This window comes from Herpailurus yagouaroundi, unplaced genomic scaffold (genome assembly GCF_014898765.1).
Source record: "Herpailurus yagouaroundi ecotype Mexico unplaced genomic scaffold, PumYag 77, whole genome shotgun sequence".
Lineage (NCBI taxonomy): Eukaryota > Metazoa > Chordata > Mammalia > Carnivora > Felidae > Herpailurus > Herpailurus yagouaroundi.
In genome coordinates, this window is record NW_024412388.1 from 83698636 (window position 1) to 83716934 (window position 18299).

General features: G+C 34.4%; 1 protein-coding gene across 1 annotated transcript in view; it reads right to left on the reverse strand.

Moving 5' to 3' along the window:
- The window catches only part of DPYD (dihydropyrimidine dehydrogenase), an 891530-nt gene that overhangs the window by 408272 nt on the left and 464959 nt on the right, over positions 1-18299 (reverse strand). The window contains exon 16 of the mRNA XM_040471061.1: positions 10266-10481. Coding sequence (XP_040326995.1) covers positions 10266-10481 — 216 coding nt within the window. The remainder of the gene's footprint in view (positions 1-10265; positions 10482-18299) is intronic.

Here is an 18299-nt window from a genome sequence, read left to right on the forward strand (position 1 = left end):
CAAAATGGCCAATGTAGGTACATCTCCAATAAAAAAAAAAAAAACTTGGCAGTGAGTAATCACTGGGTTTTATATTTAAAGTATTTTAACAATGGATATTGTTAAACAATGTATGCCTACATAGTAATGACTAGAGTCTTGTTAAAAATCAATAAAGAAAATACAAAGCCAAGGAGTATATTACGGAATTCAAGTCATGTTAATTTCAACCAAGGCTGTATCATCCAAACATAGCCAGAATATGGATATTTTTGACCAGTTAAATTTAAATTCTGCAAAAGAATTATGTGAGACAGGATAAGAGTAAAATTAGTTTCTCAAAGAGCAGAACTGTACTTTATGAAAATTTCCATTAGCCATGTTTATGAGAATTTTCCATTAACCTTGACACCAGTTACTTTAAAAACAAAACAAAACAAAACAAAAACACCAAAGCTGAAAAAAGTATTTTCCAGTACTAGTTAGGTTCTTCTAACTGCTAAACCAAATCAAAATTGTGCATGTCAATTTATATTATGAAAAAGTCTATTTGAGTCTCACCTTGTCCACCCTACCAAAATGATTAACTAATTAACAAGTGTGAAATCACAGCCTGAAATGGAAGAGGGGAAGATGTAATTATATTGGAAAATTGATTGGTCTGCTTTATAGTCAACTAGCCCAATTGTGAAATAAAAGGTAAAAAAGATTGAGAGCAATTTAAATATCTTTAATAATGTACCTGGTTTAAAATATTATTTTGGCTACAATTAAAGGATTTATAGTTAATATTAGAAGTACTTGCATTAACCTATGCTTGGAAACATCTTAATCTATATTTTCTATTGAACAGACTAAGTCTGGCATATGTGGCATGGTGGAAAACAATGATTAGAACTTTGGAGAAAGATGTGGAATATTTTTCATTAAATTCTAATTTGCAAGACTTAGCTTCAGTATTCAAAGTGTACACACAAATGGGCATATAGGAATACACACTTTCCTTTGTTGTTGAAAAGATCAGGGTTGCTTCATAGGAAAGCTTGCTAGATAGTTATAAAGTGAGCATTTGGTTGAAATCTCCCATAGGATGATTACATGTGAACTGTAACCTTTTAATCAACCCATTCTTTATAATTTGAGGATGAGTCAATTTTAACAATTTCAATACAATAAATCTAAATAACAAAGAACCTAATCAGGTGAAAACCAAACTATGAGTAGACAGAAATCACTTATGGTTTTAGCATGTTAAAAGTCTCCTAGATAAGAAGTTTACATTGAATTTGTTTAAATAATTATAACTCCTTAGTTAGTGCATAAATATATATCATGAGAACAATGCTGCACGATAAATAGAAATTAATTATGTACCAAATTTGAAGCTAGAACTATATCAAGGAAAATAGTGCACTGGACAGCTGTTCATTTATTGTTTCATAGACTTTCATGATAATGTTATGTAGAAACTCAATAACAATAAAAGAAATCAGTTTGACTTAATGTTTAAAAAATTCAGATCTTTATTTCTAATAAGGCCTTTTAAAGTAAGTTAGAAGAATAAAGTGTAGTCTTTTGTTGTAATCCAAAGAGAATTACCCAAGCTCTAAAATATTATTACATAACATATTTGTGAAATTTTTCTTAACAGCTCTAAATATTATTTTTAGCATTTATAGTCCTGACAGTGTTATTCCTGAATCCTTGTCTGGTTGATAGGTGCTAGCAATTTGTGCAAATGTAGGCAACTTCCTCTCAATTAAGATAATGTGGATCGAAACAAGTTTCTTGAAATCCACATGGGAGAACAGACAACCTACATGGTAAAAAGTCTGCAAACCTTATTATAGAAAGGAAAACAGGACTATTTAGAAAGGAAAAAGAAAAGGCTTGTTGATAGGACATGAGAGCTGTCTCCAAGTAACTGAAGAGCTGTCATGTGGAATTGTGGTTCAAATTAGAATCCTATAATTATTCATTCATCTAACAAGTATGCATTGCATCCTTCCTATCTGCCAGACCTGGTTCTTGGCACTGGGCATACAGTAGTGAGCAAGAAAGACAACCTCCCTCTTCTTATTAATCTTACTTCATATGGCTAAAACAGAAAAATAAACAAGTAAACAAAAACATGATCAAGAGAATGGTAATTCCACATCATGGTAAGCGCAGTGAAAGAAAAAAACAAAAACAGGGAAATGTGGCACAGGAAGAGAGTTTTGAGTGGTCAGTAAAGGCTTCTCTGATGAGGTAATTTCTCACCTGAGAACTGAATGAGAAGCAAGAGCTCTATACAAAGAGGGCAAAGCATTCTAGGCAGAGCAAACACTAGCAAAATGGCCTAAGAGAAGGAGAACCCTGCCATGTTGGAGGGCTAGAAAGAGGGACAGTGTGGCTGGAAAAAAACTGGCACAGGAGACTGGCTTTTGACAATGGATTAACAGTGGATTTCCAGAAGGTTTTATTTTATTTTTTTTCTTTGTCAAGCTTTTATTAAATTCTAGTTAGTTAACATACAGTGCAATATTTAGTGATTCATCACTTTCAGCCACCCAGGTGCCCATCTCAGAAGATTTTTAAATCAAAATTCTGTCTCCATGAAACTATACATAAAACCAAGACAGAAATAAAATCATAGGTGCTGCTCTGCTTGAGGCAGGGGATAGACAGCCCTCAGTGTTCCTGCTCAGCTGAACTCCAGGTCCCTGCCAAACACCGATGGAGTCAAACTGCCTTCAGTTTAGACATAAAATAATGAGATTCAGAGAGGATAAAGTAGAAAATATGATATAGAGGAAAGCATCCGGATTTGTATCAAATAGACCTTGGTTCAATTCTGGTGCGGTGGATTTAAGTCTTGGATGGGAGGAACTATTTCCATACTGCTAAATCCTGGTCTGGCCTTGTGACCTGCTCTAACCAACAGAATAAGGGTGGAAATGACACTGTGTAACATCTGAGCCTCAGAGTCACAATTTCCACTCTTGCATTTTTAGAATACAGCGACCTTGTGAACAAGCCAAGTACAGTCTTTTTGAAGATGAGACCATATGGAGACCCAGGCCCAGTTATGCTAGCTGAGGGCCCAAGCATGTGCATAAAGCCATCAAGGACCAGCAGCCACCAAGTCTGTCAACTAACTGAGAGAAAACTAACATGAAAGAAAACAAGTCATGTCACATGGGCAGAGTCAAGCCCACCCAGCTGTGCCCTGACCAAATTGCCGAATTCTAGAACCAACAGCAGATTAGTTGTTTTAAGCTACTAAATTGTGAGATGCTTTGACGTGCAGCAATAGATAAGTAATACAGAAATTGGTTATGTTTGCTAGCCATAACAGAATCTAAATTGTGTGGCATCGGCTTTCAAAATGAGAGGGGGGCAGAGACCTCTCTTGGAAAATTAAAAGTAGGCTGCTAGCAAAAGCTGGAAAAACGGTGAACAAACTGCTAGTGGAGGCTTGAAACGCAGTCTGAAAATTGTTAGTGGAGACTGGGAAAAGGGTGGCCTGTGTTATGTAGTGGCAGAACAACTGGCAAGAATGTCACTGGTGATAATTCAGAAGATAGAAATGTACATAATGCATGTGTAGATCTGACTAAAGAAATCGCTAGACAGAACACTCAAAGTGTCAGTTGAATGTTTCTACCCAAGAATAATAAGGTATTGTAAGAGAGAAAATAGCTAAATAAGGATATATGTAATTTGATAAGCAAATTTAGAGCAAAGCCAAGCATTGCTTGTGTTAGAAAATAAAACAATTCTGTGTACTTCGTCTACCCCAGAAGGAAAAGATTTTCAAAGTAAGAAATGACCTTAGGGTAAAGATCCCATCAAGAGTGTTGCTATGTGATACTTTGTTAAGATTTTACAAAGATTTAAAGCAGGTCCTAGTAGATTCTCTCAGGTAGACAATATTGATTCTAAGAATCTAAAGGATATTGTGCCACAGCAGGAAGATATGTCCAAAATAGAGAGGAATATGTCTCAAAAAGAATTATGAATGTGGGTTTAGGGCATGTAGTCAGCTCTTGATAGATTCAAAAAGTTTTTCACAAAGTTTTCTGATGACATCACTAAGAACTAGGACTAAAAGGGACAACTAAAATAAAGAGAACAGGGGTTCTTAACTTTCTGTGGGCAGAAACAGGTTGAAAAAGTTATTCAACTGCCAAGAATGGCCATCATTGGCCATTTCTAAACAAAACAAAACACAACTCAGAGGATAGAATCAAGAGCCCAAAGGACACATCCGGTAGCAGACAGGAACAATGGATTAGGAAACCATTACCAGGGAGAAGAACAGGGCCCTACTCTAGGAATATCCCCTATTCACAGAGCAAGAGACCCTGACAACACATGACCAACTGAATTTTATAATTGCTACAGACATGGGGTGCCTGGGTGGCTCAGTTGGTTAAGCGTCTGACTTCAGCTCAGGTCATGATCTTGCAGTTCTTGAGTTCGAGCCTGCATTGGGCTCTGTGCTGACAGCATGGAGTCTAGAGCCTGACTCAGATTCTCTCTCTCTCTCTCTCTCTCTCTCTCTCTTTCTCTCTCTCTCTCTCTCTGCCCCTCTCCTGCTTATGCTCTCTCTCTCAAAAATAAACGTTAAAAAAATGTTATAAAAAAATTGCTGCAGACAGTGATTTCTAAATCCCAGACATTTATTTTATTTGTGAATGAGAGTATCTATTAAGGTTCTCTTGACTGTATAATTTTATTTTGGGTGTATAGAGGATAGTCAACTTGTCTTTCTATTTCATAGTATCCTGGATAAAGCAAGCTGAACCCAACCAGCCTCATTTGCCTTTGAACTTAATACAGATCATAAGATCATAGACTTTGAGACTAATGCCATAACTGAATGACATTTTTTGGTATCTTGGAAAGGGGTGGATGCATTTTGCAGGTGGGAGGGATTTGAACTACTGGGATCAGAGGGCAAATAAGTACTGTTGGCAGTGATGGCTGCCATCCACTTTCCATGCTATAAACATGGCCATTTGTGATTTGATTTTGCTGTTCTTCCCATAAATAAGCAGAAGGTATTTACCTACTTCTTGAATATAACATGTAAAGCGTATCTCGTAATTTGCTTTAACCAAGAAAGTATGGTGGAAGTGACAGCATGTGACTTTTGAGGGTTTATTTCAACAGGCTTTGCAGCTTCCACACTTGCCCTCTTGGAGCACTGCCACCTTGCGAACAAGCCCAACCTAGCCTCCTTGATGAGCCACCATTAGGCAAGAGGGAGAATAAAGAGACAGAGAGAGAGTCTTAGCTGTCTCAGCAGTTACGCAACTCCAGGTGAGGGTCCATATACACGAATGAGGCCCTCTTGCCAGTCCCCAGGCATCCCTCTAACTGACTGAAAATGCATAAATGAACCCTAAAGATACCTTGTGAAGCAGAAAAACTGCCCACATGAACTCAGCCAAATTGCCAATATACATGATTCTGAGCAAATAAATAACTGTTGTTCTAAGTCCTGGGCAACTGGTTTAACTTTCTCACTGAATTATTTCACATGAAAAAACTTAAAAAATACTGTCTATCTTATAGTCATATTATGACGATTCAAAGAATAACTTATGAAAAATATTTGGCAATGTCTATACTTTCAAAGCAGTCAATAAATGGTAGTTAATTATGTGTATGATAAATTCTAACAAAACAATGTACAATGTTCAACAATTTGTGCAAGGTAGTGATTTAGAAGGAGCTTTGGACAGAGACTGGAGTCTCCCAGGCCAAATTTGTTTTCCCTAGATGTCACTGCCTGTCCATACTTATTAGCCTTTCTCTAGGGTATTTATTTACTGGGGAAAAAACCCCACCATATTTAAAAATCAACAATTCATTTATGTTAGTAAGTTAGACTAATTTATTCCAAGATATCTCTGAAGGCAGAACTATAAAACATGGATGGAACTTATGAGAAAGGCCAATTTGGGGTCAATAAAAGGAAGATATTTCTTTTCTTTTCTTTTTTTTTTTTTACTGTTTATTTATTTTGAGGGAGAGAGAGACAGAGTGCCAGCAGGGGAGGGCAGAGACAGAGGGAGACACAGAATCTGAAGCAGGCTCCAAGCTCCAAGCTGTCAGCACAGAGCCCGATGTGGGGCTCAAGTCCACGGAACCGCAAGATCGTGAGCTAATCCGAAGTCAGATGTTTAACCAACTGAGCCACCCAGGTGCCTCAAAAGGAAGATATTTCTAAAATAGGTTTTTCATAGCTATAAAAGGCTGCATTGCCTTAAAGATCTAGCATATTCCTTGTCACTAAAAGCACTCAGAAACAAGTTACATTTATTCTGTTATAGCTATTGACACATGAGCTTAGATAGCTGGTCAGATGATTTTTATTTCCCTTCCTAAAATTGTGCAATACATATTATTTTTTCTCAAAAATTCTCAATATTTTAAAGACTCTTAGGTCTTAAAACACTACCCATGCATTAAAAAACCCCACTGACATTTTCATTTTTAGACATGTATATAGGCACTACAGAAAGCAACATGGGATATGAAAATTTTAAATTGGCCTTTTCTCCTTTGATTGAGATCAATACTCAGAACAGTCAATTTTTTTATGTGGTAACTGTCTGTTCATATGGCTGAAAAAAAAAGAAAATATGCTTTTGCCAAAAATCTATTTATTCATTTATTGATTCATTTATCCAACAAATATTTATGAAACATTTATCAAACTCTTCCTGTACACTAAGCATTGTGTTATGTGGTATAAGTTTGTATTTTATGGAAAAAAGCTACTATCAATATTTGATTCCAAATAAATAATGAAGAATCTTAACTATTTCTCAGTTTTTGGTTTTTGGTATTTTTTGTTGACTCATTATGTGTGCATGTATTTATCTCATCATCTGATACTTATTAAAACAAAGCATATGCATTCAAGACATTTTCTCACTAAAATTCCATCACAAGTTTATTCTAATATCTATGCTACATAGTTTACAAATTAAGTGAACTTTTGCTTAGGTTTGAATTCTATTTGGAATAGTAATAAACACTTCTGGTTTTATTTATCTATGTAGTGAGAAAGATACATGCAGCATGCACTTACAGATTACATATTTGTAGTATATAATATGTGTATGTCTGATAAAATAAAATTTATGATATGATTCTCCCAAATATTTTTATCTATCTTATCTGTTATCAGTATAATGTGGACACGAGTCAGGAGGTTCTTTTATGTGAAGTCTAAACAATTTTTAATATTACCAGTTAAACAGAGCATTTCTCTGGTTTGTCATGATAGTTTAGCTTTAATTGAGCTTGACATCGATTTCTCTTCCACCTTTGTTTAGTTAAACAGGAACACAATATATATGTATTTATGAAAAGAATTTATAATTGTATTTTAAATATTTTATGATGATATTTTAAATATCAACTTTATAAAACATAAACAGAATCTCAAGAAAGGCAATCTACATATTTTGGGACGTTCTAGAAAGGCTGATTTGGGAAGGAAGAACGTAGTTAATAAAAGCCATCTTTCATGTTATTTAACACAAAAGCAAACACAGATCTTTTTATATTTGACATTAAAAATCTGATCATTTGCCTCCCTAAAGAAACCACGTACAGCTTTTATACAGACTGCACAGTAAAGAATAATAATATTTCTGTTTACTGAGATATCAACTGGCATTTCACTGTAAGTCAATGGTCTATCGTTGCTACAGCGTATTAGACCTCAATCTGGCATCTACAAATGTCAAGAGTATAAAAAAGGTATAGGATGAAAATCAAAAGCATGTTCCAAACTCCCCAAAAAAATAAAAAAAAAGGGAAACAAAGTTCACCTAAACATATTTGCTGCAGAAATCAGTGCAATATTCAGCTGTCAATCTACAAAAACAACGAGGGAGCCACCCTGTCAGTAGGACAGGATAATAAAATTTCCAGCAGATGTTCAGGCAGGGCTCTAATTTTTACTGAACTCCCTTGGTAAGCATTTAATTTCTTTATCATATGCAGGCTCGGCAAATTGTACTTCATCAAAACTGTATTGTGAAATATTAATATTTCATATGATAACAAAACTCCATAGAATAACCTTTGTCATATTAAGAGCATCCAAATTTCAAATGTCAAGATTCTGAATTTTAATACATTTTAAGTAGATTCTTGAAATGGCATAATAAATTATAATAAGGCTAATCTAAACTGGTATGCTATAATGTCACACAAATGTATAGTCATATAATATTTTAATAGATTTCTTTAGTAAGAAACTGTGGGAAAAACATGTTTATACCAACTGAGTTGTGTGCTACAACATTTCATCAATAAGAAAGCACAGATGTTCATAAGACAATTTTACATTCACAATAGGTATAATCACTAATTAGGGACAATGTAAGAAAATTAAGAAAAACCCTACATCTCTATGAAGCAAACTGACTACTTCAGAAAACCATGTATGGCCATTATATAAGCCCACAGTGGCATCATTATTTATGTCATTATAATCAGCAAAAATACATCTGAAATAGCCTTTGCACAAATACTGTGTTGTACCCGCCATTAAAGTAAGTAACAGAGAGCTTCCTAAAACCCCCAACATTATGTTTTATATGCCAAATTTAATTTGCATTTGTTCCTTACTCTCGCTTTGAACCAGCATCACAGACTTGTGAATTGATAGATTAAATTCAAATTGGAGGTTTAGAAGGAAGTTAGCTTCCACATTTATTTCTGCTGCTGATCCTAATAAAGGCAACTGCTCCTAGGTTACCGAAAGAGACAGCATCACAAATCAATGCATGTCACCAACAGAGTAAAGACAGATGTCTCTGATTAATCAGAATTCAATTTTTTTGCAAGCAAACAGCAAATTCAAAGCAAACATTTTTTTCTACAATTCTTCGCCTGTACATGATTAGCCATCTATTGCTGTTTACATATAAAAATTTTAAAACAGTGTAACTAATGTAGTCATTAAATGGTATCAGAGACTCAGTTTTCCTCAGTGGATTAAACATTTGACTACAGCTTTTGAGTTATTCTTAAAGGATGAATTGAAACAAAGACGAATATACTATCAATATTCTACAAAGCCGTAAACAATTGATTAATGATATTCTAAAGCTGAATCCAGTAAGTTGTTTATTTTTATACTTTGTTTAACCAAAGTATTTCTATGTATTCAACCAATTTATTTGAAAAAGAATCTTCCTTTAGTTATTTAAACATAAAAACATTTATAATATTTTTTATGCCCTGGTTTTTCTAACTTTTGAGGAATCTCTAGATTTTCTTCATCACACCTACACATAGCCATCTTGTAAAGCTGTCAGAATAAGACAGCTGTAATGTTTTAGCCATACTAATGCTAGCTATTGATCCTAGTAAGAGGAGAAAGAAGGAAAGAATGTGCTTAATGGGGCATATTTGTTCTCTATTATTTTCTTTGCCTACGGATAAGGCTGATTTAAATAATGATACACTTTTCTTGGTCACTAGATTCACACGTTCTTATACATTAATTATTACTAACTACCAGTTAGTACTAAATACATAGATTCAGCATTTAAAATTTTATCAATAAAAGGTCTAATAATGTTAAATTCTGTGCTTTTCTACTTCAAAATCATATAAGGATGCAACCTTCTATTGTATAAATCATACTACTTTAAAAACATGTATTTATATGCTTTCTGTATTTTAAAGAATTCATCTCAACTGTAATATGTACTTTATTTTCTTCTAAGTATGTCCACTTACAGTGTGGGTACAAAGTCATAATGGCAAATTAAACTCAGGCATATATACTTTGAAAAGTTTCTGTATTTAAAAATTCAAGAAGAATCTCATTACCAGCACAAATGAGCTACACTGAATGATTCTTTTTGACATGAACTGGATCCCAGGATTATGTACAAACCATATCCATAGTCTCTCTCACTTTGAGTTCAGGCATAGGTCCTCATCCACACACATTCACAAATCACGAAAGAATTAATAATGACAAAATAAAATTCATGAGTTTGTGATTATTAAATGAAATAGGCACTTTTGTAGTATAGATGTTTTTGATGCTTCCTAGACAAAACAAATGAGAAACAGATGCCCTTCCAAGGGACAGAAAGATTGGAAAGAAAATAAAAACTAATTTGCAACCATAGGTCTTTCCCAGTAGTTGAATAACTACTATTTCTTGGTCAGGCAAATCTTGCCATTATAATATTTATGCCCTAATTAAAATACATGATAGACATTTAAACATGACTTCAAAAATATATTCTTACCTTATCAAGAGAGAAAGTTTTGGTCAGGGCAAAACCCCATCCAGCTTCAAAAGCTCTTCGAATCATTGATGTACTGGTAGCTGGAGTTGCACTAGCAAGACCAAAAGGATTTATAAACTTCAGTCCAGCCATTTCCACACTAATGTCCACCAGATCAATAGGGGTGTAAAAGAGGGGCAGTTCAGGCTTGGCAGAAACAGAAGCTCCATATTGTGACTGCAAAAAACAAAGAGTCAATAGTTGTTCTTGTATCATATCTGATTTTCCATACAATCTTTTACAAAAATCACTTCAACACAGCATTTGAATTAATACAGATTACACTGGTCTGTTTACCATGATGAAAACTGGCAAAAAGTCAGTTAGCAGTGAACCAAATTCATATAACATCATCTTTTTCTAATTTAAAAGGCATTATAGAGGGTATTAACAGAAATAAAATCAATTAAATAAACAAACAAAAAACTCTACTTAAAACATACAGAGATTCAAACACAAAAGGGAATAATTTCAGAATTTATTTCCCTGGTCCCATAAAGCAGCCTTTTTGTCTTAATTTGTGGAAATGTCTTTACTGCTCAGAGATATGGGCGACAGCAAGTCAGGGGGCCTAAATTCAATTTCCAGTACTCTCACTTCTGTTTATGAGATTTTAGGAAAGCCACCTAATATGTCTACGTCTTTTTCTCCTCCACCGTTTTCAGTACAGCAGCAGGAATGTTGGTTGCCTAATTTCCTACCTCATAGGGGTATTGGAAAATGCAGGAGATCATAAGCCACAGGAAGACAACTAATTTGGAAAGTGGGAAATGTACTCATGTGCATGAGGAAAGTTTCTTTTTTCAGAAACCAAGCCGGCACCTAACACTTAAGGCCGAAACCTTCAACTGGCTCTCAACACTGTAAAATTACCTTTCTTAAAGGGACATTGTAGTAATGTTACCTTCCAGTATGAAAACGCTTATGCAAAGTGCATGGCACACTGAAGGAGAGTAGGTATTTGCTAATTGTTGTCTCTTCCTGACTGGGGACGTTATTAAAGATCTCATCTAGCCTTTGGTTTAATAAGTGTCTCTGTCTCCTTCCTTGTCTCCCTCCTTCCCTTTCTCTCTATTTATCTCTGAAAGACAAATAATACTGGCAAATATAAAAAGGGTGAGTTTTCTAAGCCAAAGTGGTTACTGAATGGATAGAGCTAGTTAATTCCAAAGTAAGAATCCCTTTCTCTTGTGAACCATCACTCAAAGGAAAAGTTGTTTGAGCATAACTTTAATTTTACAGGAGTGTGTCTTATGTAGATAAAAATTGCCATGACTTGCATACAAATTATTTCTGGACCTCCACCATTTATAATGCAAAGAAAAGTTCACTTAATATGTAAAAAGGCATCAAACTTGTCAATTGAAAGACTAATGTGTCTCGTGCACCTACAGAGAGGTGCCTGATCACATCAAAGCTTCAAGTATGGCAGGCATCTTCTGCCAGGAATGTTCTGGCACATTTCTGAATATCAGTCAGTCCTGTTGTGAACATTAATTTCTCCTGTCCTCATGTGGAATTGTAATGCTATTAAAAAGATTATTAGCAAAGACAAAAGGTATAATGTAGAATATACGGAATTAATATATGTCAGTTTGATGTGTGTGTGTGTGCGTGCGTGTCTGTGTGAATTTGTACAGGGATGTATGGGGGGGGGAAGACCTTGATGTGATTTTCTCAACTGCAAAATCATAGTTTAAATTGAATCAAGCAAATTTAGGCTAGACTTAGGAAGACTTTCCTGACACCACATATTGGTTAATACTGGGAAAAATTTAGATGCACTTTTCGTATCTGAGGAATCTCAGAAATTTCAGGCAACTTTGTGTCTGAGGCTAACAACAGAAATGCATATGGCTCTATATTCTTTATTAGGTGAGGTGAATGATACTATGAGTTTTCTTTTCTTTTTAAGGTTTTGTAATGAAATATCTAATCTCTTTAATCTTACAGATGAACTTCTTAATAATCATAGCTATATGACACTAGGCAATGGCCCAAGGAGCAGATATGTATGTATAGTTCAACTTGCATTTCTTAGTTTATGTAGCTTACAATAAATAAGGCATTGCCCTGAAATTCTTAAGAAGGTTGCTGCCTTAATGTAAAAAGGGAATTATGGAGAAAAACTTTGCAAGATTTTCCTTAAGCTTCAAAACAAAAATATAAAACAAACCAAAGCAAACAACAACTAACAAAATATAAACATACACATAAAACTCTTTCAACTGAGAACTACAGCTTCTTATAAAATACGTATTTTCTTTTATTGACAAAATACTATTGATGTGTATGCATATATGATAGAATCTCAAATCTTTAATAGGCGGTTATTTTTCATACTGTGCCTACAGGGTTTTTGTTTTGTTTTGTCTTTGAGACTTTTTACCACAGTGTGGTGCTACAGCAACCTATTCTGTGCAACCTCACGATTTACTCATGCCCAATGTATGCTTCCTTTTCTGAAGTTTAAAAGCCTGTTCCCCTCTCTACCCTTGCTCAGTCAACTTAAGCATTTCAAATTTCAGCTCTCACCATGAGGCTAATTCCTCCCAAATCCCATTCATAACCTCTAAACTCAGATTTCCAAGAGACTTCAAGACCTTTGGATATGGATGTTGTGCTGTTAATTAAAACTCAACTGCTTCAAAGTGCATCCCATATTCTCTTCTAAAGAATATGTGAGCCAGATTTTCAATTTCAGACAATACTATTTTCCAGTTATCCAACAGTATTAGTAAATAACAGATGTAAGGAACAACCTAGATTATGTTAACTATACTGGAATTAAAACTAAAACTTAATAAAATAAAAAAAATACTTAATTTAAAAAAAGAAAGAAAGAAACAACCTACATGGTGAGCTATGAAAATTAGTTCCCCAATAATACCACTGTGAAAAGGAATATTATACTGGCATCAGACTGATACAGAAACTGATACAGAAAAAAAAAAAAACTGTATTGACATGAATGCCTTTTTATCCTGTACTAAGTGAAAAAACAATGGGTTAACATTATATGTAAATCCAAAAGTTTTCAGTAAAAAATAAGTAAACAAATAAATATTTAATATATGTTTGCTATATATTATTATATGTATTGCTATGCATCTCTCTGTTTATCCATCTATCATAAAGAGTAAATATCAATATCTTAACCAGCACTATCTGAACTGTAAGATGACTGTTAATTTTTAAATTTTGCCTTATTTTATTGTTTATGCTTTCAATACTGACCATAAATTAATTTATATGCAACAAACAGAATTAAAGGTATACTAAACCAATTTTCTAAAACAACAAAGGAAAAACCAGTAAGTGAAGATCACGGTAAATAGACTACCCCTTAGCTTCCTCCTCAGATTGTCTCAAATCAATCCTTTCAGCTATATTTATTATTATACATAAACTTAAAAATATTTAGAAGTATTAAAAGCTTTATTTTATAAAGAGAAAACTAAAGGTAAAGGAGATTAAGTGAGTACCTCTAAGTTATTCAGTTAATGACAAAGCCAGAACAAAATGTGTGGTTTTTTTCTATTTTGTTGGTCAGTTTTCCTTCCACTAGCCTAAGCTATCTCTCAGAAATATAATGGTTCAGTCATTGTTCCCCAAAATAGTCCATGCCACTCTGAGCCCTTTCACATTCGGTATCTCTCTTTTGTACCTACTATAAAATTTCCTGATCTGAAGCACTCCCTGGCCACTATAGATAAATAATTTTATCTGGATTGCTCCTAGGGCATAAAAAAATAACATTCTTTCAATTTGTTAATTACATTGAAAATATTTGGTTATATGTTTTAATCACTAATATGCTAAAACTTATCCATATCTTCAGGAAACCAAATTTCTTTTCATAGCATATATTGATTGCTTCTATAAGGTAATGCCCATGTACTTAGATACAATTCTTAACATTCATATAAAACTACTTTTGTTCATGTATTTACTCAGCAGGTACTTATTAAGAACTTGCAGTTCTAGAGATGAACAAAATAGACAGGTCCCTGGAGTTCACAAATAGAAAAACACAAATAAATCTACCAACCAACCAACCACACACAGAATTAAAACCCCAGATACTTCATCACACTGCTACATGTCTCCATGCGTTATCATGTATTTACACTAGCCTAAAATATAAACCAAGTCTTTGTTCACCCATCAAATGATTACTCATCTTTCCAAATTCAATTCATTTATGCAAGTACATGCTTCCTGGGGCAATTCCTTAATACATTTCATACCCTAGTCTCATATATCTAAATGTCATCTCTGCTATTTTGCAATTTAAAATATGTTCCTACCTCACTAGTCATCACACTGTGCTGTACATGTTGATTTTCTCTTCAAATAGAACATAAGCTCCTTGAGGGAAATGAGCATATCTTATTCAAATTAATATCTCCATTATAATTAGAAATATATGTAATATATATGTATGTATTATGTATCATATATATAATACTTACTCTTAAAAGCAACTCTGCCCTCTTAGAGACAAAGATAAGTAAAATCACTTTTTCACATGGCAATCCTCAGGTATGTTTTAAAGAACTATCATATTCTTTCCAAATTGCCTTTTCCCCCAGGCTAAGCATTTAGATCTTCATAATTATTTTTATGCTTTTTGATATTCTTGTCATCCTTTGTTGGATATCTCATTTACCATTTTTTTTAACATTTATTCATTATTGAGAGACAGATAGAGACATTGGGAGGGGCAGAGAGAGGGGGAGACACAGAATCCGAAGCAGGCTCCAGGCTCTGAGCTGTCAGCACAGAGCCCGACACGGGGCTTGAACTCACGAACTGTGAGATCGTGACCTGGGCCGAAGTCGGTCGCCCAACCAACTGAGCCACCCAGATGCCCCTCATTTACCTTTTATGTTCTGAAATTGAGAACTTTGCTAACATAGTTAAAAGGGTTAAGTACAACAACATAAATTTATGTGATTTCCTCTTCCTTTCCCTTTCTAAAACAAGAAACTGTCTTATGGATATTACCACGATCTCTTTGGCAGTTCAAAATATAATTAATAGAAACACCAAAAACAAAGAAAAACAAAAACCAAAACCCTATAGAATCAAGAGACTGAAGTGATAAAGAACTGAGAAGAGGACAGAAGAGGGAGGTAAAAACAGAGACTAAGGAAAAATTGAGATGTCCGGCATATTTTTAGTGTAAAGGTAAAAAGTAACATTTCTTTTATAGAAGCCATTGTTAGACACTAAAAGACACTGCAAATGAGAGGGACGTCTAAAGATGGCATTTTACAAAGTTTTCTTTGTCCTCAGAATTTTTTTAGGGGAGACTTAGCGAAGATTTTAATCACTTATAACTCCATTAAAAATATTATCTCCATGAAATGCATAAACCATGAGAGGTCCCAAATTTATATGGGTCACACTTAAATTTTCTCACTTCACTTCCACCTACAAAATCCTTCAAGGCTCTTCACTACCTGCAGAATCCAGCCTCAGCTCTTTAGCATTATATAACCCTAGTTGCGACCTGGGCTCCTCCCTGCTCCCCGCACTTTCTAATCTCGTCTTTCACTCTTTCTATCTCATCTAGTACCATGCCCTCACAACATTTTATGCTTCCATTTATTAAATAACTTATCATTTCTCAAAGAAAACAATATCATTAATGTACCTATGCATTTTGACTTTTTTTCGCTTAAATGTCCTTTCCTGTCTGGCTTTTCTGCTTTGAAAATTCCAAGCAATCTTTCAAAAGTTAGTCCTGGGGCACCTGGGTCGCTCAGTCGGTTAAGCGTCCGACTTCGGCTCAGGTAATGATCTCACGGTCCGTGAGCTCAAGCCCCGCATCGGGCTCTGTGCTGACCGCTCAGAGCCTGGAGCCTGTTTCAGATTCTGTGTCTCCCTCTCTCTCTGACCCTCCCCCGTTCATGCTCTGTCTCTCTCTGTCTCAAAAATAAATAAATGTTAAAAAAAAAAAAAAAAAAGTTAGTCCTGTTGTCAATTTCACTAGGAAACTTGCCCGGCTGTCCGCAAGCAAAGTTGTTCCCTCATCACATTCTGTACTTGTTTGCTTACATGTATGTGCCTCCAACCTAATTTAATTTAAGCACCTAGCATAAGACTTGGCAGAAAGATGCTCGAAATATTTGTTGAATACATCAGACTAGTGACCTTGGGTATTTAGTCTCATTTTTACATCAGTTCCCAGTAAAATGATAATCAATTTAGGTGAAATAATCGTGAAATGCATTCCAGATACATATCCCATTATTCTATGATTCTAATCTGAATAAAATTCAACTTTTACCACTGGAAAACTGTTGAATTTAGCAAAGGCACTAAAAAGAGTTATTTAGTGCAATGGTAAATAACTACTCTGGGCAATTAAGTTACTATGTAAATGTATGCATTCTATGTCAGACACATACAGTGACATAAACATTCACTGATTTCACAATTTTGCTAGGAGCCAACTTAAAATCAAACATTTTTCTGTCCCACATGATTTTTAACTTCTGCCTTAGAATGAATTTGTTTGGTTGCAAGTAGTAGAAACTAGCCTCAGATGGCTGTTTAAGAGCGAGGGTACAGAAGCATCTTGTGAAACTCATGAACACAGCTAAACCTCAAGGAATGGCTCTCTTCAGGGAAAGCCAGATTATCTGTCTTTCCTTTACTCCTCTTCTTGTGCATCTAGTTTATTCTTCTGTCTCTGCCAATTGGCTTCCTCTGACTCTTTATGCAGAATGGTTGCTATTCTATAGGTCTAGCCCAGTAATTTTTAACTTTACATATTAAAAACATTTGAAAGGTTTTAAAAATTCTGATGTCCTGGCCAGATAGGCTCCATACTAATTACATCAGAATCATTCAGAAGAAGACTCGAGCACTAGTAGTTTTTTAATACTCTCCAAGGAATTGAATTATGCATCCAAGGCTGAGAATCACTTCTTTAGCCATGTCAATGCTCCCCCTAATTCCTAATTCTCAAATGAGACATTCAAGTTTGGCCACAAATGTGTTACATGTCTACCTTATTAAAATAAATGGCTACCAGGGGCCTGTTCAAGAGAATAAAGTATTATTATAAGGTGAGCAGATACTCTAAGAAGTGCCCATATGGGGACCTTTATCTGCTTATAAGGTATCAATTCCGACAACCATCATTACGCCACCCAAATGTTGAGGCCTACTATAAAAATAGGACATTTGTTTACTCTCACAATCCATAAAATACTTGTCTACTTGTAAATAATACTTATGCCAGACCCAGTGATAAGTGTTTTGTACTTATTCTCTCCTTATGATCACGACTATTCAAATTAGGCATTATTCTTCTATTGAAAATGAGGAAAATGAAGCTCAAAGTAAACAACAATGTCTCCAAAGATAAGAAGCTAATAATAGAGCAAGACCTGAATTCAAAGCTTACACTTTCTACATTATATCGAGCTGTTCCTGTTTCCATAAACATTACTTTTCTAAAGCATTAATGCCCTCGAAGTTGGAAAATGATCTGAGTATTTTTCATGATGCTTTGATTGAACATACAAACAAAACACATGTACACACAAATTGAAAATCTATTATCAAAAATTTTTAAAAAGTATATTCCATTCAGATATTAATAAAATAATCAATCATAATAACTTTCATTTTGGAATGAAAATAAAAATAAATATAATCTTAAATTATAATGGCCTATTATTTCCTTATTGCATTATTATTTTTTATCACTGGTATTCTCCAAATATACCTGGCTGGGTCATGGAATTATACACAGCGAAATTTGCATGTATAATGGTTAAGTTGTGGAGAAAAAGCAAATCACATCATAATTATGTATCCCAATTGCATTTTTCCCTAATTTGTTTTACTAGAATGAAAATTAAAAAAAAAAAAGCACTGTTAAAAGCAAGACTATTGGTAGTGTTATATTTGATTGAAGAAGGGAAAATAACTACTATGTTCCATCCAATTTAAAATCATCAAACAGCTTGCACT